This window comes from Aquila chrysaetos, assembly GCF_900496995.4.
Source record: "Aquila chrysaetos chrysaetos chromosome W unlocalized genomic scaffold, bAquChr1.4 W_unloc_2, whole genome shotgun sequence".
NCBI classification, from domain to species: domain Eukaryota; kingdom Metazoa; phylum Chordata; class Aves; order Accipitriformes; family Accipitridae; genus Aquila; species Aquila chrysaetos.
The window spans coordinates 1,485,534-1,497,551 of record NW_024470322.1 but is presented as its reverse complement, the minus strand read 5'-3'; the positions used below and the strand labels follow the sequence as shown (position 1 = coordinate 1,497,551).

The window sequence follows — 12,018 nt, the reverse complement described above, 5'->3', positions numbered from 1 at the left end:
TGGATTGAGGTTCCCCTCCCCCAGCAACTTTAAAGCCTGCTTCACTTTTCACCACTCCATCTCAGCCAGACCCAATACACTTGGCAAGCCTATGACCAAAGATGCTCTTCCCCTTCTCTGACAGATGGACTCTGCCAACCCCCAGTAGACCAGGTTTCAAACACCCTGTTTGCCCGCTCTGTTCACAGTGCTCCTGATCGCTAGTGCTCCCTAGGGCTGCCTTTTGTGGGAGTGGGGGGTGGCCGCCGTTACTCCTGGCCCCGCCCATGCCTCGTCAGCGGCTCGCTCTCGCTGCCAGCTCCGTGCTCTCCTGAGGTTTCCCCGGCTCAGGAAACCCCCCCTTGCACCCCGCGATCCCCCGCTCCGCTGCGGAACGCACCTGCACCGGAGCTGATTGCCTCGGCAAGAACATTTTACTTGGAAAACCTCCATCATCCTCACTACATTCTATAAAATTCCTATTCCTCCTTTCCCCCCATTAACTCATATACTTCAAAACGAGATTCTAAACTTCATTGTTAACCTAATGTACTGGTTTTGGCTTGGATAGAGTTAATTTTCTTCACAGTAGCTAGTATGGGGCTATGTTTTAGATTTGTGATGAAAACAGTGTTGATAATACAGGGATGTTTTCGTTACTGCTGAGCAGTGCTTACACAGCATCAAGGCCTTTTCTGCTTCTCACACTGCCCCACCAGCAAGCAGGCTGGAGATGCACAAGAAGTTGGGAGGGGACACAGCCGGGACAGCTGACCCCAACTGACCAAAGGGATATTCCATACCATATGACATCATGCTCAGCAATAAAACTAGGGGGAAGGTTGGCAGGGGGCCGCTGCTTGGGGACTGGCTGGGCATGCGTTGGTTGGTGGTAAGCAATTGTTTTCATTTGCATCACTTGTCTTTCTTGGGTTTTATTTTTCTCTCTGTGTTATTTTTTCCTCTTTTCCTTACATTTTATTATTATTATTATTATTACTTTTTAATTATTAAACTCTTTTTATTTCAACCCACGACTTTTCTCACTTTTGCCCTTCTGATTTTCTCCCCCATCCCACTGGGGGGGCAAGCAGAGTGAGTGAGCGAGCGGCTGTGTTACTTAGTTGCCGGCTGGTGTTAAAACACACCACCTAAGGAAAAATTTACATATGAAAACCTTAATTCTGAAAAAAAACCACATTACTTTGAATAAGAGTGTTCAAGTGTGACAGAAAAACAGATGTTTCTGTCAGTCAGCAGTAATGAGATGTACTCTTTTTGATGGTTAAATAGAAAATTCAGCAGTTTGCTGATTTCCCATGTGAACCATTGCATAAATTCACATTGGCCTGCCATCCCTTAACAGTGTTCCTGAACTGAAAATACATCTCTTATCTTTAAGGCAAGATAAAGCTATGTACAGAATTTTGATTTTAGATAAAAGTGTTTGCATTAAAAGTACTAATAAGGTTAAGAGAAAAATACCAGGGTAAAATAAGTAAGGATTTATAAATCCCATTTAAAATGAAAAAATATAATCAAGTACAGTGCCTAAACAAAACAAAAAAAAAGAGTTGGATATGGAAAGCTTTCTGTTCTCAGAGAAAAAAAAATCATTTTAATACATTAATTAGTCTGGAATACTTTTGGAAAGCAGCGCATGCTGTAATGTTGATATTTAGATAAATGACCGATATAAGTTCATGACTATTTTTCATATGTTAAATCTGATTTTGCATTAAGCTCCAATTTTGATTAGCAAAATTTTTTATGTCCAGTTTAATGATACAATTATTTCTGAATGCTATGGTCATAGTCTATGCTGAATAGAACAATTCGTTTTGTGTAACTACTGATACATGGGATACACCTTCTAAAATTGATTAGACACTTGTTTTTAATTTTACTCTTCGAATTCTTCTGTATTACATGACATAAACCATAAGGTCAGTGAGATGAATTTAAAATCCTTATAAGCTTGCTACCTCATGCTTAAGAGTGCATGTTAAAACAGGAATGATACATGAGTGGAAAATCATATTTGAGGAAACACAAGACTAAGAAAAATTCTGCAGGATGTTAAATGCCATTTAATTATGCTCCTCACTTTTTGGCCGTACTTTTGCTACCTTTTACTTGCACATGTATAGGTTTCTCCTTTCACCATTCAAGGTGCCAAAATAGACAATTGCTGTGTTGCTTGAAAACACCCGTGAAACCACTGCCACTACACTCAGAAGGGAATCTTAGTTTTTCATTAAGGACTTTTTTTTTTTTTTTTCTTCATTTGGAGCACCATATCAGACTTTTATGAAAGCCATAGTTATATTGTCAGTGTGCAAAGAAAAGATTTATTTTAGCAGAAAATAATTTAGACATTGAGAAATTATTCCCCCCATAGCTACAGGAAAGGATTTTTAAAAATAAATTATTTCTTCAGAATTTTTCATCTTTACCTAAAGTAGTCTGTTCCTAAAGAATGTGTACATAAATTCAAATTTCAAATTTAAGCAAATATATAATATATACAGTTAATTTTTTCAGAGCAAAACCACTCTTCTTCATCAATAAGATTGTTTTAATGCCTGATAGCCCTTTCTTTTCCTGCAGTGGAAAAGCACCTATCTTACCCACATTCTTCATCACATTTCCTAGTGGTATACTAGATTCACATCTTTTTTCTTCCTTTTCCTTACCCTACACATTCAATTCCTTTAAAATTCCTGACCTTTTCTCAACACTTTCATCATCTATCCTTTTCTCTCTAAACCAGTATCTCCTTCATATCCTGTCTCAATCACTGCAGAATCATCTGCATCAGCTTTCACAACATATGCATCACTTCTTCAGTCTATACAAAATATTGCAGCAAACTCCTCTTCCTTGGCCAGGTTGATCGCCTAACTTTCATTTCTGAAACCTTACATGACTTCTACTTTCAAAATAAGACTCAACTGAAAAAATACAATCCAATATAATCACAAAATAGTCCAAAACACAGATGAAATATTCAGTGAAACAGAATTATTGGAAATAGTAACACTGAAAGATAAATAATATTTTATTGAAAATTGTGGTAGGTTGACCCTGGCTGGGCACCAGGTGCCCACCAAAGCCGCTCTATCACTCCCCCTCCTCAGCTGGACAGGGGAGAGAAAATATAACAAAAGGCTCGTGGGTCAAGATAAGGACAGTTTAATAAAGTGAAAGCAAAGGTCGCGCGCGAAAGCAAAGAAAAACAAATGATGTTATTCTCTACTTCCCATCAGCAGGTGATGTCTGGCCACTTCCCGGGAAGCAGGGCTTCAGTAGGCATAGTGGTTGCTCTGGAAGACAAAAATGCCCCCCTTCCATCTCCCTTTACTTAGCTTTTATATCTGAGCTGACGTCATCTGGTATGGAATATCTGTTTGGTTAGTTTAGGTCAGCTGTCCTGGTTATGTCCCCTCCCAAGATCTTGCCCAGCCCCAGCCTCCCGTTGAGGGGGGCGAAAATGTTGGAGAGACAGCCTTGATGCTGTGCCAGCACTGCTCAGCAGTAGCCAAAACACTGGTGTGTTATCAACACCTTTCTAGCTACCAATGCAGAGCACAGCGCTATGAGGGCTGCTATGGGGAGAATTAACTCCATCTCAGCCAGACCCAATACATGCTGATATAAACTATATCTAGTTTTTAGAAGTTTTAAGCAAAACTTAAAAAGTTAACCACACTAAGCCTCCTAGAAAGCTTAACTAAGTCCAAGCATCACAGAAGCTTCATTTACAAGTTAGTATAATATTAGAAAGACCTTATCCTAATGGGCCCAGATAGGATGCACCCATGAGTGCTGAGGGAGCTGTCTGATGTCATTGTGAGGCCATTCTCAATAATCTTTAAATGATCACAATGATTAGGAGAGGTGCCTGAGGACTGGAGGAAAGCAAAAATCACTCCTGTCTTCAAGAAGGAGGACCTGGGGAACTACAGGCCGGTCAGCTTCACCTCAATCCCTGGGAAGGTGATGGAGCAATTAATTCTGGGAACCATTTCCAGGAACATGAATGACAAGAAAATAATCAGGAGTAGTCAGCATGGGTTCACCAACGGAAAGTCATGCTTGACAAACTTAATAACCTTCTACAATGAAATAACTGGCCTGGTAGATGAGGGGACAGCAGTGGATATTGTCTGCCTAGACTTCAGGAAGGCCTTTGACACTGTCTCCCATAAGATCCTCACAGAGAAGCTGTTGAAATATGGGCTGGATGAGCAGACAGTGAGGTGGACTGAAAACTGGCTAAATGGCCAGGCCCAGAGGGTGGTGATCAGTGGCACACAGTCTAGTTGGCTGAGAGCGCTGGGGCTGTTTAGCCCAGAGGCTCGGGGGGAATCGGGAATCTTATTATGTGTACAAATACCTGAAGGGAAGGTGCAAAGAAGATGGAGCCAGGCTCTTTTCAGTGGTGCCTAGTGAAAGTACAAGAGGCAATCGGCACAAACTGAAACAAAGAAGTTCCATCTGAACATCAGGAAACACTTTTTCACTGTGAGGGTGACTGAGCACTGGAAGAGGTTTCCCGGGTTGGTTGTGGATTCTCCCCTGTTATGGGTTTGTGTGGCATGGGTTTTTTTGGTAGCGGGGGGTAGGGGCCACAGGGGTGGCTCCTGTGAGAAGCTGCTAGAAGCTCCCCCTGCTCCAAGTTGGACCTGCATCTGGCCCAGGCCGACCCAATCAGTGACAGTGGTAGCGCCTCTGGGGTAACATATTTAAGAAGGGGAACCTGCAGTGAGTAGGGGGATTGGAATGAGAGAGGAACACCTATGCAGATACAGAGGTCAGTGAAGAAGGAGGGGGAGGAGGGGCGCCTGAGGAGGTTGATGCCCCTGCAGCCCATGGTGAGACAGCAGGCTGTCCCCCTGCAGCCCATGGTGAGACAGCAGGCTGTCCCCCTGCAGCCCATGGAGGTGAATGGTGGAGCAGATGCCCACTTGCAGGCAGTGGAGAAGCCCACACCAGAGCAGTCAGATGCCCCCAAAGATGGCCATGACTCCATGGGAAAGCCTGCGCTGGAGCAGTTTGTGACTGAAGATCGGCCTGCAGAAAGGACCCACACCAGGGAAGTTTGTGAGGAACTGCAGCCCGCGGAAAGGACTCATGTTGGAGAAGTTCGTGAAGGACTGTCTCCTGTGGGAGGGACCCCACGGTGGAGCAGGGGACGAGTGAGGAGTCCTCCCCCTGAGGAGGAAGGAGCGGCAGAGACAATGTGTGGCGAGCTGACCCCAACCCCCATCCCCTGACCCTCTGCGCCGCCAGGGGGAGGAGGTAGAGAGAACCGGGAGTGGAGTTGAGCCAGGAAGGAGGGAGGGGTGGGGGGAAGGTGTTCTAAGGTTTGGTTTTACTTCCTAATATCCTTGTTTTCTTTTGATTTGTAGTAAATTAAATTGATTTTATTTCTTCCCCAAGTTGAGCCTGTCTTTTGCCTGTGACCATAATTGGTGAGTGATCCCTCCCAGTCCTTATCTCGACCCATAAGCCTGCCTTTATATTTTCTCCTCATCTCACCGTGGCCGGCGGGGAGGAGTGAGCAAGCGGCTGTGTGGTGCTTTGTTACCGGTTGGGTTTAAACCACGACACTCCCCCTTGGAGATATTCAAAAGCTCTCTTGACATGTTATTAGGCAACCAGTTCTAGGTGACCCTGCTTGAGCAAGGGGGATGACCTCCAGTGGTCCCTTCCAACCTCAACCATTCTGTGATTCTGTAATAAAGATTTAAGTTAAAGAGAGAGATCTATATAAAAGTCCTAATTCAGCAAAAGCCTTTCAGTGGCACAAAGTCTAGTTGGAGGCCAGTGACTAGTGGTGTACCCCAGGGGCTAATACCGGGTCCAGTCCTGTTCAACGTCTTCATTAATGGTCTGGATGATGGGGCAGAGTGTACCCCCAGCCATTTGCTGATGATACCAAACTGGGAAGAGTGGTTGATATGTCACAGGGTTGTGCTGCCATCCAGAGGGACCTCAAAGGCTGGAGAAATGGGCTGACAGGAACCTCATGAAGTTCAAAAAGGGGAAGCACTGGGGGCCGACCAGCTGGAAAGCAGCTTTGCAGAAAAGGACCTGGGGGGTCCTGTTACCTGCAGTCTGGAGAAAGGTGTCGTTTAAAGGTTAAAGGCATCACTCTAAATGCAACAAACAGACAAAAAATCAATTTTGAGGCACAGAGAGATCTTGTGTTGGATTACAGCACAAATACAGACAGTGATGACCCTAAAAAGACTGTGATAGAGCAGTGCTCTATCATCAGGAATAAGCAGAAATGGGCAATAGAAACCAGGCCCCTCCAGAAGACGCAGAAGGTAGTTTATGACAAAAGGGTACTGACTAAAAATCTTAACAGCGTCCCCTATGGCTTTTGATCATGGGCATGCACTAGAAGCACCCCTTTTCTGCTATTCTGGAAGGGCCTAGCAACTGCAGGTAAAGTTATTTTGTAAAAACCCTTTTGGAGAATGCCATTCAGAGAGATATCAACAGGGTGTAGAAATGAGCCGACAGGAACCTCATGTACTTCAACAAGGAGGAGTGCCAAGTCCTGCACCTAGGGAGGAACAACCCCACGCACCGGTACATGCCAGGGGGGCCAGCCAGCTGGAAAGCAGCTTTGCAGAGAAGGACATAGAGGTCCTGGTGGACACCAAGTCGAACATGAGCCAGCAGTGTGCCCTTGCCACAAAGAGGGCTAATGGTATCCTGGGCTGCATTAGGCAAAGTATTGCCAGTAGGTCCAGGTAGGTGATCCTTCCCCTTTATTCAGCACCAGTTCAGTACTGTGTACCTGGAGTCCTGTGTCCAGTTCTTGGCTCCCAGCTGAGAGAGCTGAGACTGTTTAGCCTAGAGAAGAGAAGGCTTGGGGTGGGGGGGATCTTATCAATGTATATAAATACTTGAAGGGAAGGTGCATAGAAGATGGAGCCAGGCTCTTTTCAGTGGTGCCTAGTGACAGGAGAAGAGGCAATGGGCACAAACTGAAACACAGAAGGTTATGTCTGAACATCAGGAAACACTTTTTCACTGTGACAGTGACTGAGCACTGGAGCAGGCTACCCAGAGAGATTGTGGAGTCTCCCTCCTTGGAGATATTCAAAAGCCATCTGGACATGGTCCTGGGCAACTGGCTCTAAGTGGCCCTGCTTGAGCAGGGGGTTGGACAAGATGACCCCCAGAGGTCCCATCCAACCTCAGCCATTCTGTGATTTTGTGATTCTGTGATTTCAGCCAATTATTAACTTAGTAGGGATGAACTTTGAGCAAGTACACAAAGATAAGCATTTAAATTCATGTTATGTGCCCAATGCTTAAATGTTTTGCTGAAACATTGGGGTTTTTGGGGGGGGTTAAAAAAAAAAAGCAAATGTATTCCAAGGTACATTATAATCTAAGTAGAAGTTACATTAATGGAATTATGTAACATTATGAATTGAGTCTGTATACCAGGAAAAATTATTAGTGAAATGTATGAGGCAGTTAAACAGCATTGCAAAGAACATGCAGAAAAATTCATCATCTTAAATTTTAAAACTAAGCTTAACAAAATGCTAGAAATTTTAGTTTAGACAACAGTGATTCACTAGCACAGAAACAGACTTACATAATTGAACAAGTTATTCTCAGTTTTAATATTGTTGATTTTGAAACTGTAAAGCCAACTTATGTTGAAAAAGAACATCAGATTTCACCCAAAGAACCTAAAACACTGACAGCTGAATGAAGGAAAAGTGGAGAGGGAGGTGCTGATCTCTTCTCCCTGGTATCCTGTGACAGGACGAGTGGGAATGGTTCAAAGCTGCATCACGGGAGGTTCAGACTAGATATTAGGAAACATTTCTTTACTGAGAGGGTGGTCAAACACTGGAACAGACTTCCTAGAGAGGTGGTCGATGCCCCATGCCTGTCAGTGTTTAAGAGGCATTTGGACAATGCCCTTAATAATATGCTTTTGGTCAGCCCTGAAGTGATCAGGCAGTTGGACTAGATGGTTGTTGTAGGTCCCTTCCAACTGGAACAAATAATTAAAAAAAAAAAAAGCTAAATTATACATACTAAAGGAGTCTTGGACAAAAATCATGGCTTTTCACATTCAGTTCCTGTTTTCCAACTCCACTTCCCTCCTCAAGCTCCCCATGCACCACTCCCTCTAACGTTGGTGGGACTGCATAGGTGATTAATCATGTCACAGAACTGTGTGCTGAGCTGGCTGGTTCAGAAGCCCCTTTAATTCTCTGGCAAATCCAAATTATGCATTACATATGGTTTTACTTCAAATACCTTTCTGCAGTTGTGCAAGAACCTGCAAGGAGTCCAGCTTATAAGTACAAAATGACATTGCTTTTGTATTTTACATCTATATTGGATTTATTTCAAAAATTCCATATTCCTTATCAACCTTTCAAAGGAATAAATGTGAATATTCAATAACTTAAATGAATGTAATATTTTATGAGATATTGCACACATTTCATAGTAATCTACTTTTAGAATCATGTGTATGTATTTCTGGTGGTTGCCAGATATTCTAGTTCAAGAAATAAACCCTGAAAATCGCATGTCTGCTTATGTAGCTATTTTAGTTCCAGTAAAATAAAATTGAATAAAACAGTGAAAAAGAGTTGCTTTTGCAGCCTTGCACAAAACCAGTTCTTCACTACACCTGTTGAAATGCATCATTCTGTCTTGCCAGCATTTTTTGTTTTCCCAAAATTAACAGACACCTACCTGTTGCTGAACCGGTACCTGCTGTACTACCTGTGTGGGCACTGCTGCCTGGCCAGCCACAGATGCCTGTAAAGTCACAGTCGAACCTGTGTCCGACCCAGTCTCTGATGTCTGCATCGCGGTCTCTGAATAAAATTAAAATGTAAAATTAAAAGTTCAGCACAAACTTCTTTGCTTTTTGTCACTTATCCTTATTCAGATCTTAAAAGAAGAATATTCACCAAAAATCCAATCTGGGGATTAGCTAAAGATTGTTTCACGTACTATTACATGAGTACATGGAGATACTTCATTTATTTTTCCTTTTTTAAAATGCTGCTTTGGTCTGAAATATTAGAAAATTCATATTATATATTATTGCTTTGTCTAATCTAAGGTCTGCTTAGAGCTTGCAGCACATCAAGAAGAGAATACTATAAGCTTTGGACTTCATTAATTTTTTTCTAACGGTTTACAGTCTGCTTTGTAACAGCAAATACGTTTATCAAATCAGAAGCAAGGTACACACGAACCTACTTACTGCTTTGAGGTAAAGAACTTATAGGAAAAAATCCATTCACAGGCCTGATTCTTCTCTAACTACACTTGTATACATTAGCTGCAACTATTGTCAGATTTTGAGAGGAGATTCAAAACCTTATACTATATTAAGACAACACACTTTAAGTAACCTATATGCACAAAAATAAATAATTCTAGAATCTGCACATATAAATGTTTACTTCTTAATTAAGCATGCCTTCACAAAAAGACTTGCAACAATCAATGCAATTAAACTGAACATGGGAAACATTTCATACCAACTCATCACAATTCTAAAGAACTAAAAGAGTAATTTCTATAGTAATCACAATACAAGTAAATTACAGTACCTCCAATATTGTCAGCTTTCAGAAAGAACTAACATACACTGAATAAAGTGTACTGTAAGAACACAATGGGTAAAATATGCAATACCAGAAATAAAATTCTCTCTTCATTTTCTTCCCTGAAACAGTTCAGATCCTTATGTACTGAAATATTCAAAGTTTTCTCTTACTTTATTTGCACTCAAAATATCTTATTTAATAATGTAAATGAACAGAAACTTTTCTCACTTATTTATGTGACTTCAGGAACAACTCATAAAAACCAGAAATAAGTCAAAGTCCTCCCATCAGCTTGTAAATGACTACCCATTCTTCAAAGCTGTCCTTCCTCTGGTTTACTGAGTTTCACTATAAATTCTTCATATTCAAATGCCAAGTTAAAGCTCTAGCAGGTGATAGAATGAGGGGCTGCAACCTGAAAAGAAGACCCTGAAAAGCATTTCAAAGGTCATAGTGAAAAAGTGACTTGAGTAAGCTTGCTTTAGCAGAAAGTGTTAATGTAATCACTGGAGTTATAAACAGGGATTTTACCCCTATTAAAATAGTGAGGCACACACTAGAAAAGTACATGAGGTTGTGGCACTGACATTTTTAAAAGGAATATTCAAAATCTGGACAGAGCACAGAAATGGTCCAACAACAAAGGAAAATGCCTTACAAAGAAAACCTATTTAGAGTATCAGAAAGAAGACTGAGGATGACATACATACTAGGAATTAGAGTATTCCTCAATTTTGCACAGAATCACAGAATCATTTAGGTTGCAAGGGACCTCTTGAGATCATCTAGTCCAACCCCCCTGCTCAAAACAGGGTCACCTAGAGCAAGTTGCTCAGGGCTATGTCCAGTTGGGTTCTTAATACCTCCAAGGACAGAGACTCCACAACATCTTTGGACAACCTGGTACAGTCCTTGACTAACCTCACAGTAAAAAAGTGTCTTCAAGCATTCAGATGGAATTTCCTGCTTTTTTCCATTTGTGCCCATTGCCTCTTGTCCTGTCAATGAGCACCACTAAGAGTCTTGCTCCCTCATCTTCTCTCCCTCCTATCAGGTATTTATACACAATGATAAGATCCTCCCTGAGCCTTCTTTTCTCCAGGCTAAGTAGACCCAGCTCTCTCAGCCTCTTCTCATATGGCAGATGCTCCAGTCTCTTAATCATCTTTGTGGACCTTTGCTGGACTTGCTCCAGTAAGTCCATACCTTTCTTGTACTGGGGAGCCCAGAACTGAACATGGTACTCCAGATGCAGCCTGACTAGCACTGAGTAGAGAGGAAGGATCTCCCTCAACCTCCTAGCAATGCTCTTCCTAATCCAGCCAGGGATACTGTTGGCCTTTTTTGCCATGAGGGTGCATTGCTGGCTCACGTTCAGCTTCTTGTCCATTAGGACACCCATGTCCTTCTCTGCAAAGCTACTTTCTAGCTAGTCAGCCTGCAGCCTGTACTGGTGCCTGGGGTAAGTCCTCTCCAGATGCAGGACTTTGCATTCCCACTTGTTGAATTTCATGAGATTCTTCTCTGCCCAGTTCTCCAGCCTGTCGAGGTCCCTCTGAATGGCACAACAGCCATCTGGTCTATCAACTGCTCCTCCAAATTTGTATCATCTGAAAACTTGCTGAGGGTGCACTCTGTCCTATTTTCCAGATCACTAATGAAGATATCAAAAAGTATTGGCCCCAGTAAAGACTCCTGAGGGACACCACTAGTGACTTGCTTCCAACTGAAATTTGTGCCACTGATCACAACCCTCTGGGCCTGGCCATTCAGCTAGTTTCAGTCCACCTCACTGTCTATTAAACAACATCAACTGCTCTCCCCTCAAGCACTAAGCTAGTTGCCTCATTGTAGAAGGCTTATCAGATTGGTCAGGCATGATTTCCCATTCATACATCCATACTGACTCCTACCAAGCACCTTCATGTCCTTCAGTTTCCAGGATTATTTTCTCTATCATCTTCCCAGGAATACAGATGAGGCTGACCAGCCTGTAGTTCCCCAGATCTTCCTTCTTGCCTTTCTCGAAGACTGGAGTGATATTTGCTCTCTTCCACTTGTCAGGAACCTCTTCCAATCACCATGACCATTCAAAGATAACCAAGAGTGGCCTCGCAATGACATCAGCCAGCTCCCTCAGCACTCGTGGTTGCAACACATCAGGCCCCGTGGACTTATGTATGTTCAGTTTGTATAAGTGCTCTTATACATGGTCCTCCTCCATGAAGTGTAAATCTTCCTTGCTGCAGACTTTCCCTCTGGTCTCAAGGGGCCTGGGAATCCTCAAGGCTGGTCTCACCAGTAAAGACTGGGGTAAAGAAGGCATTGAGTACCTCGACCTTACCCATGTCATTTGTCACCAGTTCCCCTGCCCAATTCAGCAGCAGGTGACATTTTCCCTAGTCTTCCTTTTGCT

At 42.7% G+C, this 12,018-nt stretch overlaps 1 protein-coding gene across 7 annotated transcripts in view; it reads right to left on the bottom strand.

Annotated features, from left to right (window-relative positions):
- LOC121232949 (transcription factor RFX3-like) overlaps positions 1-12,018 on the bottom strand; it is a 175,664-nt gene that overhangs the window by 119,900 nt on the left and 43,746 nt on the right. For 6 of the 7 annotated variants that reach the window (XM_041121486.1, XM_041121484.1, XM_041121489.1 and 3 more), the window contains exon 2: positions 8,734-8,858. In XM_041121486.1, coding sequence (XP_040977420.1) covers positions 8,734-8,850 — 117 coding nt within the window. In that variant the 5' untranslated portion in view covers positions 8,851-8,858. Of the gene's footprint in view, positions 1-8,733; positions 8,859-9,830; positions 10,032-12,018 lie in introns of all 7 variants that reach the window. The other variant, XM_041121485.1, reaches the window with a different exon arrangement.